Genomic DNA, 12,465 nt, shown 5'->3' with positions numbered 1-12,465 from the left:
AAACGGTTCCTCTTCAGCGCTGAAAGAGGAACAGACCGGCACAGCTTGAAAAACCAGTTCATATGAGACAGTATCTAGCGCCACCTGCAGGACGGAAAACGTGTCGAGTTCTCGGGATTTTACAGCTTTACAATATCTATATATACAAGCCGATGCGAGGTTAGAAAACGTATGAAAGCAAATCCTTTAGCGCCACTATTGATGTTTTTCTAATTTATATTAAAGTAAATTTACCATAGGAGAAAAAAACAACCTCCTCTATTTTGAAACGAGTGTCTGCGGTTAACCCGGAAGTGAAAAGTCCTGCTGCAGGACGAGGACAAAGATTGCAGCCGGGCGACAAACAAACAATGCCCGAAAGACGGCTGGCGGTGCAATAAAGCATAGTGCTTATATCCTCTCATATTTGTATCACCGAAAATAAACGCGACGCCTTTAAAAAGCTCGCTTGCTGCATAGTGTCTCCGAGCCAGCTATGTTTTGTAGGAGATGTGACGAACCCAGCAGAGGGTGTCTTGTAGCGGCGACAGTGCTCATGGCTGTCAAAACCGGCTTTTTCAGATCCCGTCCGTCACATCAATGACTATGGATGTCAGAGCGGTTTTAGAGTTTGCCGCAGTTACCAGGGGGCTCTCTCTGTTTTTGCAGGTAAGTTAAAAGCCTACTGAAATCTGCCCATTAGCACTGGTTGTTCCTCATTTCCTCATTTCCACTGATGTATCCCAGGAGTGACCTTTATAACATGATAACAAGTGAATAGTACATAAAGGAATAATAATAAAATATATATGTATACTATATGACGTCAGACCAGTAAGGAACACAGCTAAAGTCTGGTTTTATTCTAATATTGTGAAATTTCTCCTCAGGCTGTCTTGAACGCTGCCATCCCTGATCATGAAGCTGATGCGTTCAGGCCCCCTCGGACAGAAGAGCCCCTGTACTTGGATTCTGCCGTGGAATGGCTGTTGGGTGGCCTCTCTCACTGGGACGCGGAGCATTTCCTCTTCATCGCTGAGAGGGGGTACCTTTACGAGCACAACTTTGCTTTCTTCCCCCTCTTCCCTGTCATCCTCCGGGGCCTGGCGGAGACGCTGCTGTGGCCCCTGAGCAGCTGGCTGAGTGTGCGGGGGAGGCTGCTGGTGGCTGTCGCTCTGGGGAACAGTGCCCTCTTCCTGCTGAGTGTGGTCGCCTTGCACGCTCTCAGCAGAATAGTCCTGCAGGACAGGCGCCTGGCCCTGCTCTCCAGCCTGCTGTACTGCATCACACCGGCCAATGTTTTCATGACTGCCGGGTACTCGGAGAGCCTGTTCGCTGCCCTCACCTTCGGCGGCCTGTTCCTCCTGGAGAAAGGATTCACCTTCCGGGCCTGCCTGGCCCTCAGCATAGCCACTGCAGCGCGATCAAACGGACTTGTAAACATAGGCTTCCTGCTGTACCTCCCATCGCTGCACGCCATCTCCCAGATCCGTGTGTATCGCACAACGACCAAAGGCCACAGTAAAGTCTTCCACTACGTCTGGGCTGTCGTCCGTCTCCTGCTCACCTCCCTCTTGGGAACTGCAATCATTGCCCTCCCCTTCTGTGCTTTCCAGTACTATGGGTATAGGACGTTTTGCACTCCATCCATCTCCTTAGAGCGGATCCCCCCTTCTCTCCTGTCACTGGCTGAGAGGAAGGGCTACCGGGTTCCAGATGAAAACGGTCCACCCCCTCTCTGGTGTATGAGACCCCTCCCACTGCTTTATTCTCATATCCAGGATGTGTATTGGGATGTGGGGTTCCTGCGTTACTTTGAGCTGAAGCAGATACCGAACTTTCTTCTGGCTCTGCCTATGGCCACTCTCGGCATAATGGCTGCTTACGCATACTTTCACGCCAATCGAGAACTGTGCATGAGACTCGGGCTTTGGGGCACAAACAAAGGACTCGACAAACCCACGCCGGGATTCTTCAACCCCAGGGTGTTTGTGTACGTTGTCCATTCTGCAGTACTGCTGGTGTTTGGGACACTGTGCATGCACGTGCAGGTAAGGGAATCATAAAATCTCTTGATCTGTCTCGGGTGTGAGGATGCTTTCCGTTCACTCCTCTATTTAATTTGCATTTTCCAGGTTCTTACCAGATTCATGGCCTCCTCGTCGCCCGTGCCCTTCTGGATAAGCGCTCACCTGCTCCTCCTCAACGAGCCGCTGCTGCATCGAAGGAAAACGTCAAACCCCAGCGTGCAGATACAAAGCCATTCCAGAGACAGCTGCAAGCACACTCCTCAAAACCCCATCACGGCGCTGCTGCCGCACTTCAAAGCCTGTTCCCCCACCACGCAGAGCATCCTGGGATACTTCCTCTCTTACTGGGTTCTGGGCCTCGCACTTCACTGCAACTTCCTGCCATGGACTTGACTCAAGACACAAGGTTTAAATGCAATATTTCTACGTAGGACTGGGCTATCTAACATTTCTTTCACCTACACATAGTAAATCCACACTGAGGTGTTTTCAAGTCACATTTGAATAAGAATTTAGTGTTAATTGCAATAACATTAAACAAAGACTGTGTCATATTATTTATTTAAAAATCTAAAAGTACAAACAAACTCTTTCCTTTATATTGTCGTTATGTTGCGTAATGTTGAGAGAAGTTTGGTTTGCACATCTTAGTCCTGTGCGTAGTTGTTTGAGGACAAACTCAAACGTAGAATATAACTGGAACTTTGTGGGTTTGTAAATCTTGGGATGACTAGGGTTGTACTTAGGGTAATAAAATAAATTAATTAAAAAATAAATAAATAAATAAAAAATCGCAGGCAAACTTTAAAGTAGAATATACCTAAAACTTTGTTTGTTTGGACAATTTGGGAGCTCTATGGTTGTACTTGAAAATATTTTTTATTTCTTGCTGAGGCTAGTAAAAATTTTATTTATTTTTTTTATTTACTCAGTTTAATGCACTGAACTGCATGTTACAAAGAACTACTGCAAGTCCTGCCTTGGAACTTTTAATTAAGAATGAAAAACAAACTAATTAAATAATTGAATCTAGTTTATTTAGTCTTTTCTTAATTTTATGTATATACTGTAGGTAATTGTTCTTTCTTCAGGAATTGCTGTACAACATTGATATTGTGTTTTGTTGTAAAAAATATTTGTTGCCAAAGTTTTGCTGGCACGTCAGCCTTGAATTTCAAATTAAACAAAATGTGGCAAACCGAACCAGGAGTGAATGATGATGAAACGTGCAGTTAAACCATGTGCTGAAGGCGTCTGCCCTTTCAGGGCTTACTTACACATCCTGTTTTGCATCTTAATTGGCCTTGACATGTCCAGTCTTGCTTTCAGGAATCTCTTTAAAACCTCCCCAGCTTGCTGTTAGTCATAAAGCAACAGGGAGCAGCACTGTATTTAACACGTGAGCATATTTCTTCAGGGAGAATTTTTGACTTTTTCTACAATCTATAAACTTAATCAGCTATCATGTAATCATTACAAGATTATAATGCCAAGTGCCTGCCTCGCAATTGAAAGCATTTGGGGTTATACAGATACTTCGACATTTGTGATCTAGATCAGATGTCACATAGCTTCCTTTTAGGTAAGGTCGCTTCCTGTCAGAGCTGAAGAAACAGTCCCAAAGGAACTGTTAATGTTAATTTCAATAAAATATCCACCATGTTTAAGTTTTTTATGTGAAGAATAGTAAGTCCTTACAGATTTCCCCTCAAACCAAGGTCGTTCGTTCAGTGACACAAGTGATACAACCGCACAAGCTTATTTACTGTGCTTCATAATTAATTACTTTTCCTAATATAATGGGGTCACTGACATGGACACTGGCCCTGACATAACATATGGCATTATCCTTGATAACAGTCATACGTATTTACTACTTAGAAATGGCATTAAAAGCGCTATTTAGGTAGTCAACAAACAGAGTACCTGACATAAATTTGGGATTAAAAAAAAAAAAAAAGTAAAAAATGACTGTGGTGAAATTGACCCCAAGGATAAACGGTGTTACTTATTTGGAGGTAACAGGAACAGCGTGGGGAAATCAGGCTAAGTCGATCCAATCAAGTCATCACTGCGCAGGCGCCAACCGCTGATCTACTAACCATCTGATGGCTCAACGGGCGCCTCTGGTGCCTTTTTGTCTTTTACAAGTCAGCGGAACTTCCGTTCTGACGTCAACACCTTGACGTACATGACGTACACTGGCTCCTCCTCACGGCACAAGAAAAAAGGAAACGTGAACATCCGCGAGAAGCTCGAACCGGAGCCCATCTGTTGGTTTTTTACTTTTTAATTAGTTATTTTAACCAAGTGATGAGTAACGTCTTTATGCGGCTTTAATTTAACCACTAATCATGGTAGTTGGTTCAGAGTCAAACGGAACCAATTAGTCAAACAGAACTACGGAGAAGGACTAGCTAGTTAGCTAGTGTTATTAGCCCTCAGGATGAACGCTAACCGGACCAGCAAAAGATAAATGTCCTCTGGCTGAATCTTGAGAGGACTGTCTCTCGAAAACGCGACTAGAAAGAGGGTGTCGTGTGAGTGTGAGCGCCTTCAGCTACCTCTGAACCGTGTGGACACTGTTTACATGATGAAGAACTGCGAGTACCAGCAGATAGACCCTCGGGCTCTGTCGGTGCAGACCCACACCGAGAAGAAAGAGCAGCGGCCGCGGAGAAAATGGGAAGTGTTCCCAGGGAAGAACCGGTTTTACTGCGATGGACGGATCATCATAGCCAGACAGAGCGGTGTCCTTCCTCTGACACTGGGCCTTATTGTTGTCACCTGTGGCCTTTTCTTTGCATTTGAGTGAGTAAAATAGACTTTTTTTTACTGTTTATTTCACCCCCCAGAGGACCCTGAATGCAACACGCATGATTTCTGTTAATGAACGTGCTTGTTGGTGTACGTGAAGGTTAAAAGTGGTTTCTTTTTACAGTTGCCCATTCTTGGTGGAGCATCTGACCGTCTTCATACCTGTGATTGGTGGGGTGCTTTTTGTGTTTGTGGTCATCTCTCTGCTGAGAACCAGCTTTACAGACCCAGGCATATTACCCAGGGCCACCCCAGACGAAGCTGCAGACATAGAGAAGCAGATAGGTAAGACCTTGCATACTTGGCGTGGGACAGATGGGGTAAAAGAGCTTTGCCATATGGGGTGGGGGATCTCTGAGGTCCATGTTTGTTGTTGAACCGCAGAGCAAGACCTAAGCAGCTTACTCTCTGTTGTGGCTGAAGAGCAAACGCAGCCGCATGATTTCTGCGCGTTCACAGTGTGTTTTCTTCTTGGATGAACCGCTTTCATGAAATATGAAAGTCTCAGCAAGCCTCTCACCTCACTCTCACTCTCTCTCTATTTTAAGATACCTCAGGATCCTCCACGTATCGCCCCCCTCCACGAACCAAGGAGATCCTTATCAACCAGCAGGTGGTGAAGCTCAAGTACTGCTTCACTTGTAAGATGTTCCGTCCTCCTCGGACCTCCCACTGCAGCCTGTGTGACAACTGTGTGGGTAAGGACGTGGTGGGAAATGACCACTTATTTATTGTGTATTTATTACGTTTTCAAGCTTAACACCACAGCCTGGACGGTTTCTGATAACTTGTCTTTACGTGGTCTATCTGCTGAGATATATCAGGAATTTAAGATGCTGAGGTGGTTCATTTCCATTAGAATGATGTGCTGGCGTATCTTAGACTGAGCTCCCAGGTCAGGATGAGAGAAACAGGACGTTAAAACATTATATAATCATTTCAGTGTTTGAGCGTGGACCTTTTGACAAGTACAATTGAGAGGTGTGGCTGTTAAATACGTGAGTGGGCTTATGTAAGTCGAACCAATTTTAGTCTCATTATTTAATTGTGACACCGTACAGGACATGACCACATTTTGTCCTTATGCAACGCATGAACGCTGAATAAGTCTGCGCCTACTCCTGTTAATATTTCAAAAACAACAAAACTAAATCCTATCTTCAGTGGATGAGATGATGAACAAATGCCACAGATGTCGTGCAGCATGAAAATGTTTTTGCAGTTCAAATGACGCTGTGGTGACACTGAGAAAGTGATTGAGATTAAGTGTTTTGTCCGAGGTTACATCATTTTTAATGTAATACAAAGAAGAAACATTAAAGTTACTGAAGTGACTCAGCTTCACATGGACCCCAGTTTCAGTTTCGATCAGAATAAGAAGTTCCCCATCATGAACTCTGGCACTGCAACAAAAGGAGATCTGGTTATGGTTCAACGTGTTCCTGCTTTTAAATTATAGAAAGATGAAGTACACAAATAAGTATAAAAAAAATAAATCCATAAATACATTTAGTGTACTTGGTGAATTGTTATTACACATGTATTTACAGATCCAGTTTCCTGGATTGATCCGTATTCCAACCAGCAGATCCCTCTCAGTCTTTCCTCCTCTGTGTGAGCTTGTCGGATATTTAATCTTAAAAACTGCCGTAAACCTGTGTTCAATCTAGAGACGTAACAATATGAAAATTTCGTATCACGATTACTGTGACCAAAATTATCACGGTTATCATTATTATCGCTGTATTGTTGAAATGTGCTCAAAATGTTGGAAAAATAGTTTAACTGAAATCATTTAACCAAATTTTATTTTGAAAAAAAAAAATTAAAAACAAGCACAATGATCTTGAGGATGTAGGAACCAGATCATCACTGGGTTTGCCTGCTGCATGCCCACTCTGTAAATAACGGAAAAGCAAATGTATAACTATTATTGTTGTTATTATTATGTTATATCTGACTGAGACACACACACATTAACTTTACTTGTTTGTGCGCTGGCGTCTGAGGGAGTGAGTGCTGCTGCCTCTCCAGAAATGAGCCACATCAGACACGACTTAAACGATAATAAAAAAAAATATGTACGGTAATGACTTGAATTTTACCGCGGTTTATCGTAAAACCGGTTATCGTTCCATCCCTAGTCTAATCTCTGCTATGCTTTGTTTTTCTTCCCTCAGAGCGATTTGATCACCACTGCCCATGGGTGGGGAACTGTGTAGGGAAGCGTAATTACCGCTTCTTCTACAGCTTCATCATCTCTTTGTCCTTTCTGACATCTTTTATATTCGGCTGCGTCATCACGCACATCACCTTGCGTACGTATTCTCACTCAGTCAGAGAAGAAAAATGCACTTTGGTTGTTGTTGTTGTTGTTGTTGTTGTTGTCTCTCGTCATGACGGATCACTCTGTTTGTCTTTTCTCCCCAGGTACTCAAGCAGGTAACAGCATTGTTCAGTCCATCCAGGAGAGCCCTGCTAGATATCCTTTGTAGAGAGCAAATTGTCACATTATTTACCTTTTTGAATTAGCTGCTGATTTGTGCCAAGATTTAACCTAAGTTCAACTGTTGACAAGACGTTCCCTGCTGCTCCTCAGCCTAAGCCCAGGCTTAATAGGATCAGAGAGCTGGTGTCCAGCTGAGCAGTGCTTTTAGGCAGATGGCTTCCTAGTCGTAGGTGTGCTGTCTCATGTCTCTGTTTGGTGATGTCAGTGGGTCAAACGATTTTAGACATGTTTGACTGCAGAGCAATTTGATTTGTTATTCTCAAAGAGGGTGTGGATTTATTTCAGCATGATTCACAGCGACATGTTCCTCTTCACACAATATAGAATAGTTCTTTATCTTTCTTTCTATCAGTCTGTTGTGGTGAGGGCCCTGTACGTTGCTGTCATTTGATGAGTCGTTTGACCCTCTTCAGTCTTAACATTATGACCACCTTCCTAACATTGTGTAGGTCTAACTTGTGCCTCTAAAACAGTTGTGACCCATTAGAGAATGGACATGGTCCTTCTGAGGGTGTCCTGATGTTGTCAGTGGGGGCCTTTGGGTCCTATGGGATGAGAGGAAGTCTCTCTCTGGATCAGGCTTGTTCCAGCACATCCCACAGATACTTGATTAGTTTAGGTTCTAGTGAAGTTGGAAACCAGGTCAACACCTTGTGCAGTTTTTCATGATTTTTGAGTTGTTGCTAAACCAACTAGTGTAGCTCTGTCAGGCTGCATCCTGTTGGAGATAGCTGCTGTCATCAAGGAGTGTCATTGCTATGGGGTGGGGGTACTTGGTCTAGGTGGGCGGTACATGTCTAAGTAACATCCACACGCCAGGTCCAAAAGTTTCCCAGCAGAACATTGTTTTGTCACAAGATGGTCAACGTTATTCACTTCTCCTGTCGGTGTTTTTAATGTTTTGGCTGATCGGTGTATATTGACTTAAGCTAGCAGAAGAATTTAAGATGATTTTAATAAGAACATTTCCCACAAAGTTGGCTGATTATTGTTTAAAGTCTAATAATATGCTAATCATGTCGGCCCTTAACTCTTTGTTTGTGCACTGTGGTTGAGTTGGTGATCTGTTTCTTCTCCATCTGGTCTGTACTGGGCCTCTCAGGCTTCCATACGTACTTAGTGGCCTCCAACCTCACCACAAACGAAGACGTGAGTATCCCCCTTGAATTCATAGCGGATGTTCTCGTAATGTTAAAACACACACGAACCTCTAACCACCAGCTTGCTTTGCTTGGTCCTTATGCAGATAAAGGGATCCTGGTCCAGTAAAAGGGCTGCAGAGGACTCTGCGAACCCTTACACTTACAACAACATCATAACCAACTGCTGTGTGACGTTATGTGGACCCATGCCTCCAAGGTGAGTAAAGATGTTATTCACTAATACAGCTCATGGTTTGGAAACGGCGCCGCTGAAAATGCTTCATCACCGTGTTCTGTTCTCCAGTCTGATCGACAGAAGAGGCTTCCTTTCTCCCGACGACGCGATCGCCGCTGCGTCCGCCTCAGAGATAGAGCTGCCTCCATTTGCGGCCAAGAACGACGCAAACATGGTAGGATGAAACAGCTTGTGGTCCCTCCCAAGTCCTCACCGCCCCCGTAGTTCGTGTGTTTTTTGTTTTTTTTTTGTTTTTTATAAGCCTGCCCCCTGTGTACCTTCTCCACCGTGTGTCTGATCAGTCCATCCTCCAGACTCCATATAATCCCCGTGTTATGGAAGTCCTCTTTTTTTTTTTTTCTCCAATCTATGCAGTATAAACCAAATATTCACTGTAGAAATGATCAAGTTCATCAGGAGAAAACAACCCGCGGAGGTCATTTATCACCTGTTGCTCTTTTGAGCTTTAGAACAAAATGTACTGGAAGTCACATGTAACACTGTGCAGCATCAGTGAGCAGTTAAAAGTGCAAGAAAATCTGGCTTCAGGAGGTTTCGCTGTCTGGTGTGTAACTACTTGCCATCTGTATCACAGTTAACACCTCATTTGTTGCACTGCTTGATATTTGTGTTTGACTAAGGAATTGAACATGATGCTGTATCTACCTCCTTGTCACATTACTACTGAGTCTGTGTTGTGGCTAATGCACACAAAGGATCTAATAACGGCTTTTTTTTTTTTTTTTTTTATGGCTTTTAATTGTTTATCTGCACTTTACCATGAATCGTTTGTCACGTGCCTTGAATACATTTGTCTTAATATTGTCAACATATCAAATGTCTGTTACCGGCCGCATTACTTTTATTTCTGTCTTTACGTACATAAACAAACAAAAAAAAAAAGTGTTCTATTATGTGTTAAATAAACATTATTTTTGTATTTTGGTCTCCGTTTTGGGTTCAATTTTCCTTTTCAAGTCTTTATGTGACTGCAAGTATTTAGACGTTTGTAAAAAGTTTTCTTTTAAAAGTTGTGACCAGATGGATTTATGTACATTGAACATTTGTGTTTCTGTATTTGTGACTCTAATACTAGATTAACGATTGATGCTCAGTGTATTCATTCCACCCTGCTAGGAGGAGAACTGTCAGGATTTTTCTTTGTCCTGCACAGCTTGAAGGGCACTGCAGCGTGTTAAGACGGTTTGATGGTAAGAGTAGGGCTGAAACCTGTACCCGGTCACACCTCTTCACTCGCCTTCACCGTGTCTCCTCCTTTCACGTCACCGTCGGGAGTTTGCAGCAGCTTTCGTCTCAGTGTTCATCCCATACGCTCGCACTTGCACAAAGCAGCCGAGGCAGGTCTTGTGACGGTGTGAATAATGTGGACTCGTGAATGTGCATGCTTCACTACCATCCATTCTTCCTCCCATTAACTTTTGCTTAGTTCTGGGTGGCGCTTGTTTGAAGGTTGATGATCTTCGTTTGTTGTCTTGTTTGATGGGGCACAACTGTGCATGCATGGTGACAAAAGCAAATCTGCACCAAGCGTATCTGTCTGAGCCACAAGAAACGCAAGAGGAAGCGGCTTCCTCATGCACTCCTCTAAATCTTTCTATTTGTCGCCTTCTAACTCACTTCCTCCTCACCTCTCCATGTGAATCTTCTGACCGTGCTTTCATCTTTGCTTTCACTAACACTTTAAATCACCTTCCAGACTTTTCCATAACTGTTTGTTGTGTCGCTGCAGCTCTGCCTCTTTTTTTTTTTTTTTTTTTGTTTAACACAACCTCTTGCTCTGTCCCCTTATTCTCTCAGTGCACTCAGAGCACAAAGGACGTGCTGGAGAGGATGGTCCACTCCTCCGACTTTCATGGCCTTTGCCCCCCTGGGACTCCAAAGACGGCTCCTCTCGTCCCGGAGGTTTCTGGCGACGCGGCGCCGACCGCGGAGCTTTCACCCGCCGCCGGCTGCTCGCCCCAGCTCGCCAGCCCGCCCGTGGTCGCTCCCTGCCCCCCGTTCAGCAGAAGCGGCAAGAGGGACTCTCTGCACTCGATCAACCCGGCCTTCCGCCTGGCTTCTCCCTCGCCGTCGCTCAGCCGCTCCACCTTGATCCTGGGCGCCGCGCCCGACATTGGCTTCGTCCCGCTGCACTGAGCGGGGCCGCCGCTCCGTCCCACTCGGTTTTTTGGCTACAAAGAAACTTTCACAGCGGGCGGTCACGATGCATGTTGTGATTCGCTTTTCTGGAGATGTCCTTGTGAGGAGTCGATCAAGTCGTGCCGTCAGTGTCCTGCTCTGTGTGTCCTTCACAATGGAGGGAAATCTTAGTAACACTCGGAAGCACAATATAGAGATATTTTTTTAACTGCTTTTTTTTTTTTTTTTTTTTTTTTTTTAAACACGCCTAGAACATGCCTCCACACCTTCCGCAGAACCTCAGTGTTTAAGTTCCGGCTAATATATTATGCAAACAGGTTAATAATAACTGGGAATACTTTGTGACTGTGGATGCCATGAGTTCAGAAGAGTTTTGATTTACTGAACTGGCATGATCGGGATAGTGAGCCATTTCAGGACAATAAACTCAAGAGTTAGCCTTATGTCCTATCGTTTAGGTCCGCATCGTCCCAGCGTCATCGGCTGGAGCCAGTGTGTAGATAAGAGATTAATTCTAGGTTGAACAGGGAGGGGGGAGGTGAAGTTATTATTATTATTATTTTAAATGTCTTCATGTCACAATTTCTTGCTGTATTTTGTGGTGACCTCTGCATGTCTCGTCCATCAGATGCTCATTGTTTTGTGAAGTGCACCATTTTAGGAAACCATGAGGATGTTAAAAACAAGATATAATTAGGTAAAAAAAAAAATACATTTCACACATACACCTTCCACACGCACATATTTTACAATGTCCACTTTGTTTCTTAACATTTTGAACCTCAAGACAAAGTATTTCAGTCAGAACTAGCTGCTCCCTGTGTGGCATATTTTACCACACACACCCACTGTTGGCTGTTAATGTTATCCATCATTTATTTATTATCGGCTGTACATGGCCCGTCATGAGTGTGTTCGTGGTCACGGCACCGCCTCGACATATGGACTGCTTCAAGCTGAGTGATGTGTCAGAAACTGACGCCTCTCTCGCCGCTGTGACCTTTTCCTCCTCTTACAGCATGAAACTCAACTCCCGTCTGCGACGCCAGTTAACGGCAGGAGTTAGATTGTGCCACTAGGGGGCAGGATGTGAATATCCATAGCAGTCTGACAACTTAGACATGTGAAAAGCTCTAGGAGAAAAGGCCTTTCTGATGTTTTATTTATTCTTTTTTTGTAACGGAGATTTGAAGCTGTACATAGGTCGTGAGTTTGTGAAGAGACGGTTTGCCACAGTGCGTGGGCCGTTCTTTAATCAGTCAGGTCTTGTAGACAATTACAAGCAGTGCTTGTATGAACAACTTGTATTTTGTAGCGTGTAACAGTGGAACTGTAACATTTGGTCAATAAATTTGGTCAGTTTTGTTGACTTGTTTTGTTTTTGGTCTCTTTTTTTAAAAAAATAAAAAATCAGCTGTTTTTTTCTTGTGTTAATATAAACAGAATGTTAATACCATGGTGAATACTACGTGCTCCGATGATTTTAAACAGGCACATGTCAAAAGCAAAGTGGGGGCATACGAGGTCCATCCTCTCTAAAGACTCCCTCATGGAAACAATGAATGGATGCATGTTGGCCACATGAGCTCAGAC

At 43.9% G+C, this 12,465-nt stretch overlaps 2 protein-coding genes across 2 annotated transcripts; both read left to right on the top strand.

Moving 5' to 3' along the window:
• The first annotated feature begins 294 nt into the window (after nucleotides 1-294).
• pigv (phosphatidylinositol glycan anchor biosynthesis, class V) lies at nucleotides 295-3,212 on the top strand. Its single transcript, XM_047599126.1, has 3 exons — nucleotides 295-648; nucleotides 870-2,030; nucleotides 2,115-3,212. The coding sequence occupies exons 1-3, from the start codon at nucleotides 580-582 to the stop codon at nucleotides 2,400-2,402; spliced, it is 1,518 nt and encodes a 505-aa protein (XP_047455082.1). The 5' UTR covers nucleotides 295-579; the 3' UTR covers nucleotides 2,403-3,212.
• Nucleotides 3,213-4,213: 1,001 nt separating this feature from the next.
• On the top strand, nucleotides 4,214-12,241 carry zdhhc18a (zinc finger DHHC-type palmitoyltransferase 18a). Its single transcript, XM_047599127.1, has 9 exons — nucleotides 4,214-4,820; nucleotides 4,951-5,111; nucleotides 5,375-5,524; nucleotides 7,007-7,144; nucleotides 7,257-7,308; nucleotides 8,382-8,484; nucleotides 8,582-8,694; nucleotides 8,782-8,887; nucleotides 10,531-12,241. The coding sequence occupies exons 1-9, from the start codon at nucleotides 4,600-4,602 to the stop codon at nucleotides 10,867-10,869; spliced, it is 1,383 nt and encodes a 460-aa protein (XP_047455083.1). The 5' UTR covers nucleotides 4,214-4,599; the 3' UTR covers nucleotides 10,870-12,241.
• Nucleotides 12,242-12,465: the final 224 nt, after the last annotated feature.

Source organism: Mugil cephalus, chromosome 11 (assembly GCF_022458985.1).
Source record: "Mugil cephalus isolate CIBA_MC_2020 chromosome 11, CIBA_Mcephalus_1.1, whole genome shotgun sequence".
NCBI lineage: Eukaryota > Metazoa > Chordata > Actinopteri > Mugiliformes > Mugilidae > Mugil > Mugil cephalus.
The sequence above is the reverse complement of the archived record's forward strand: the minus strand, read 5'-3'. Positions and strand labels throughout refer to the sequence as shown.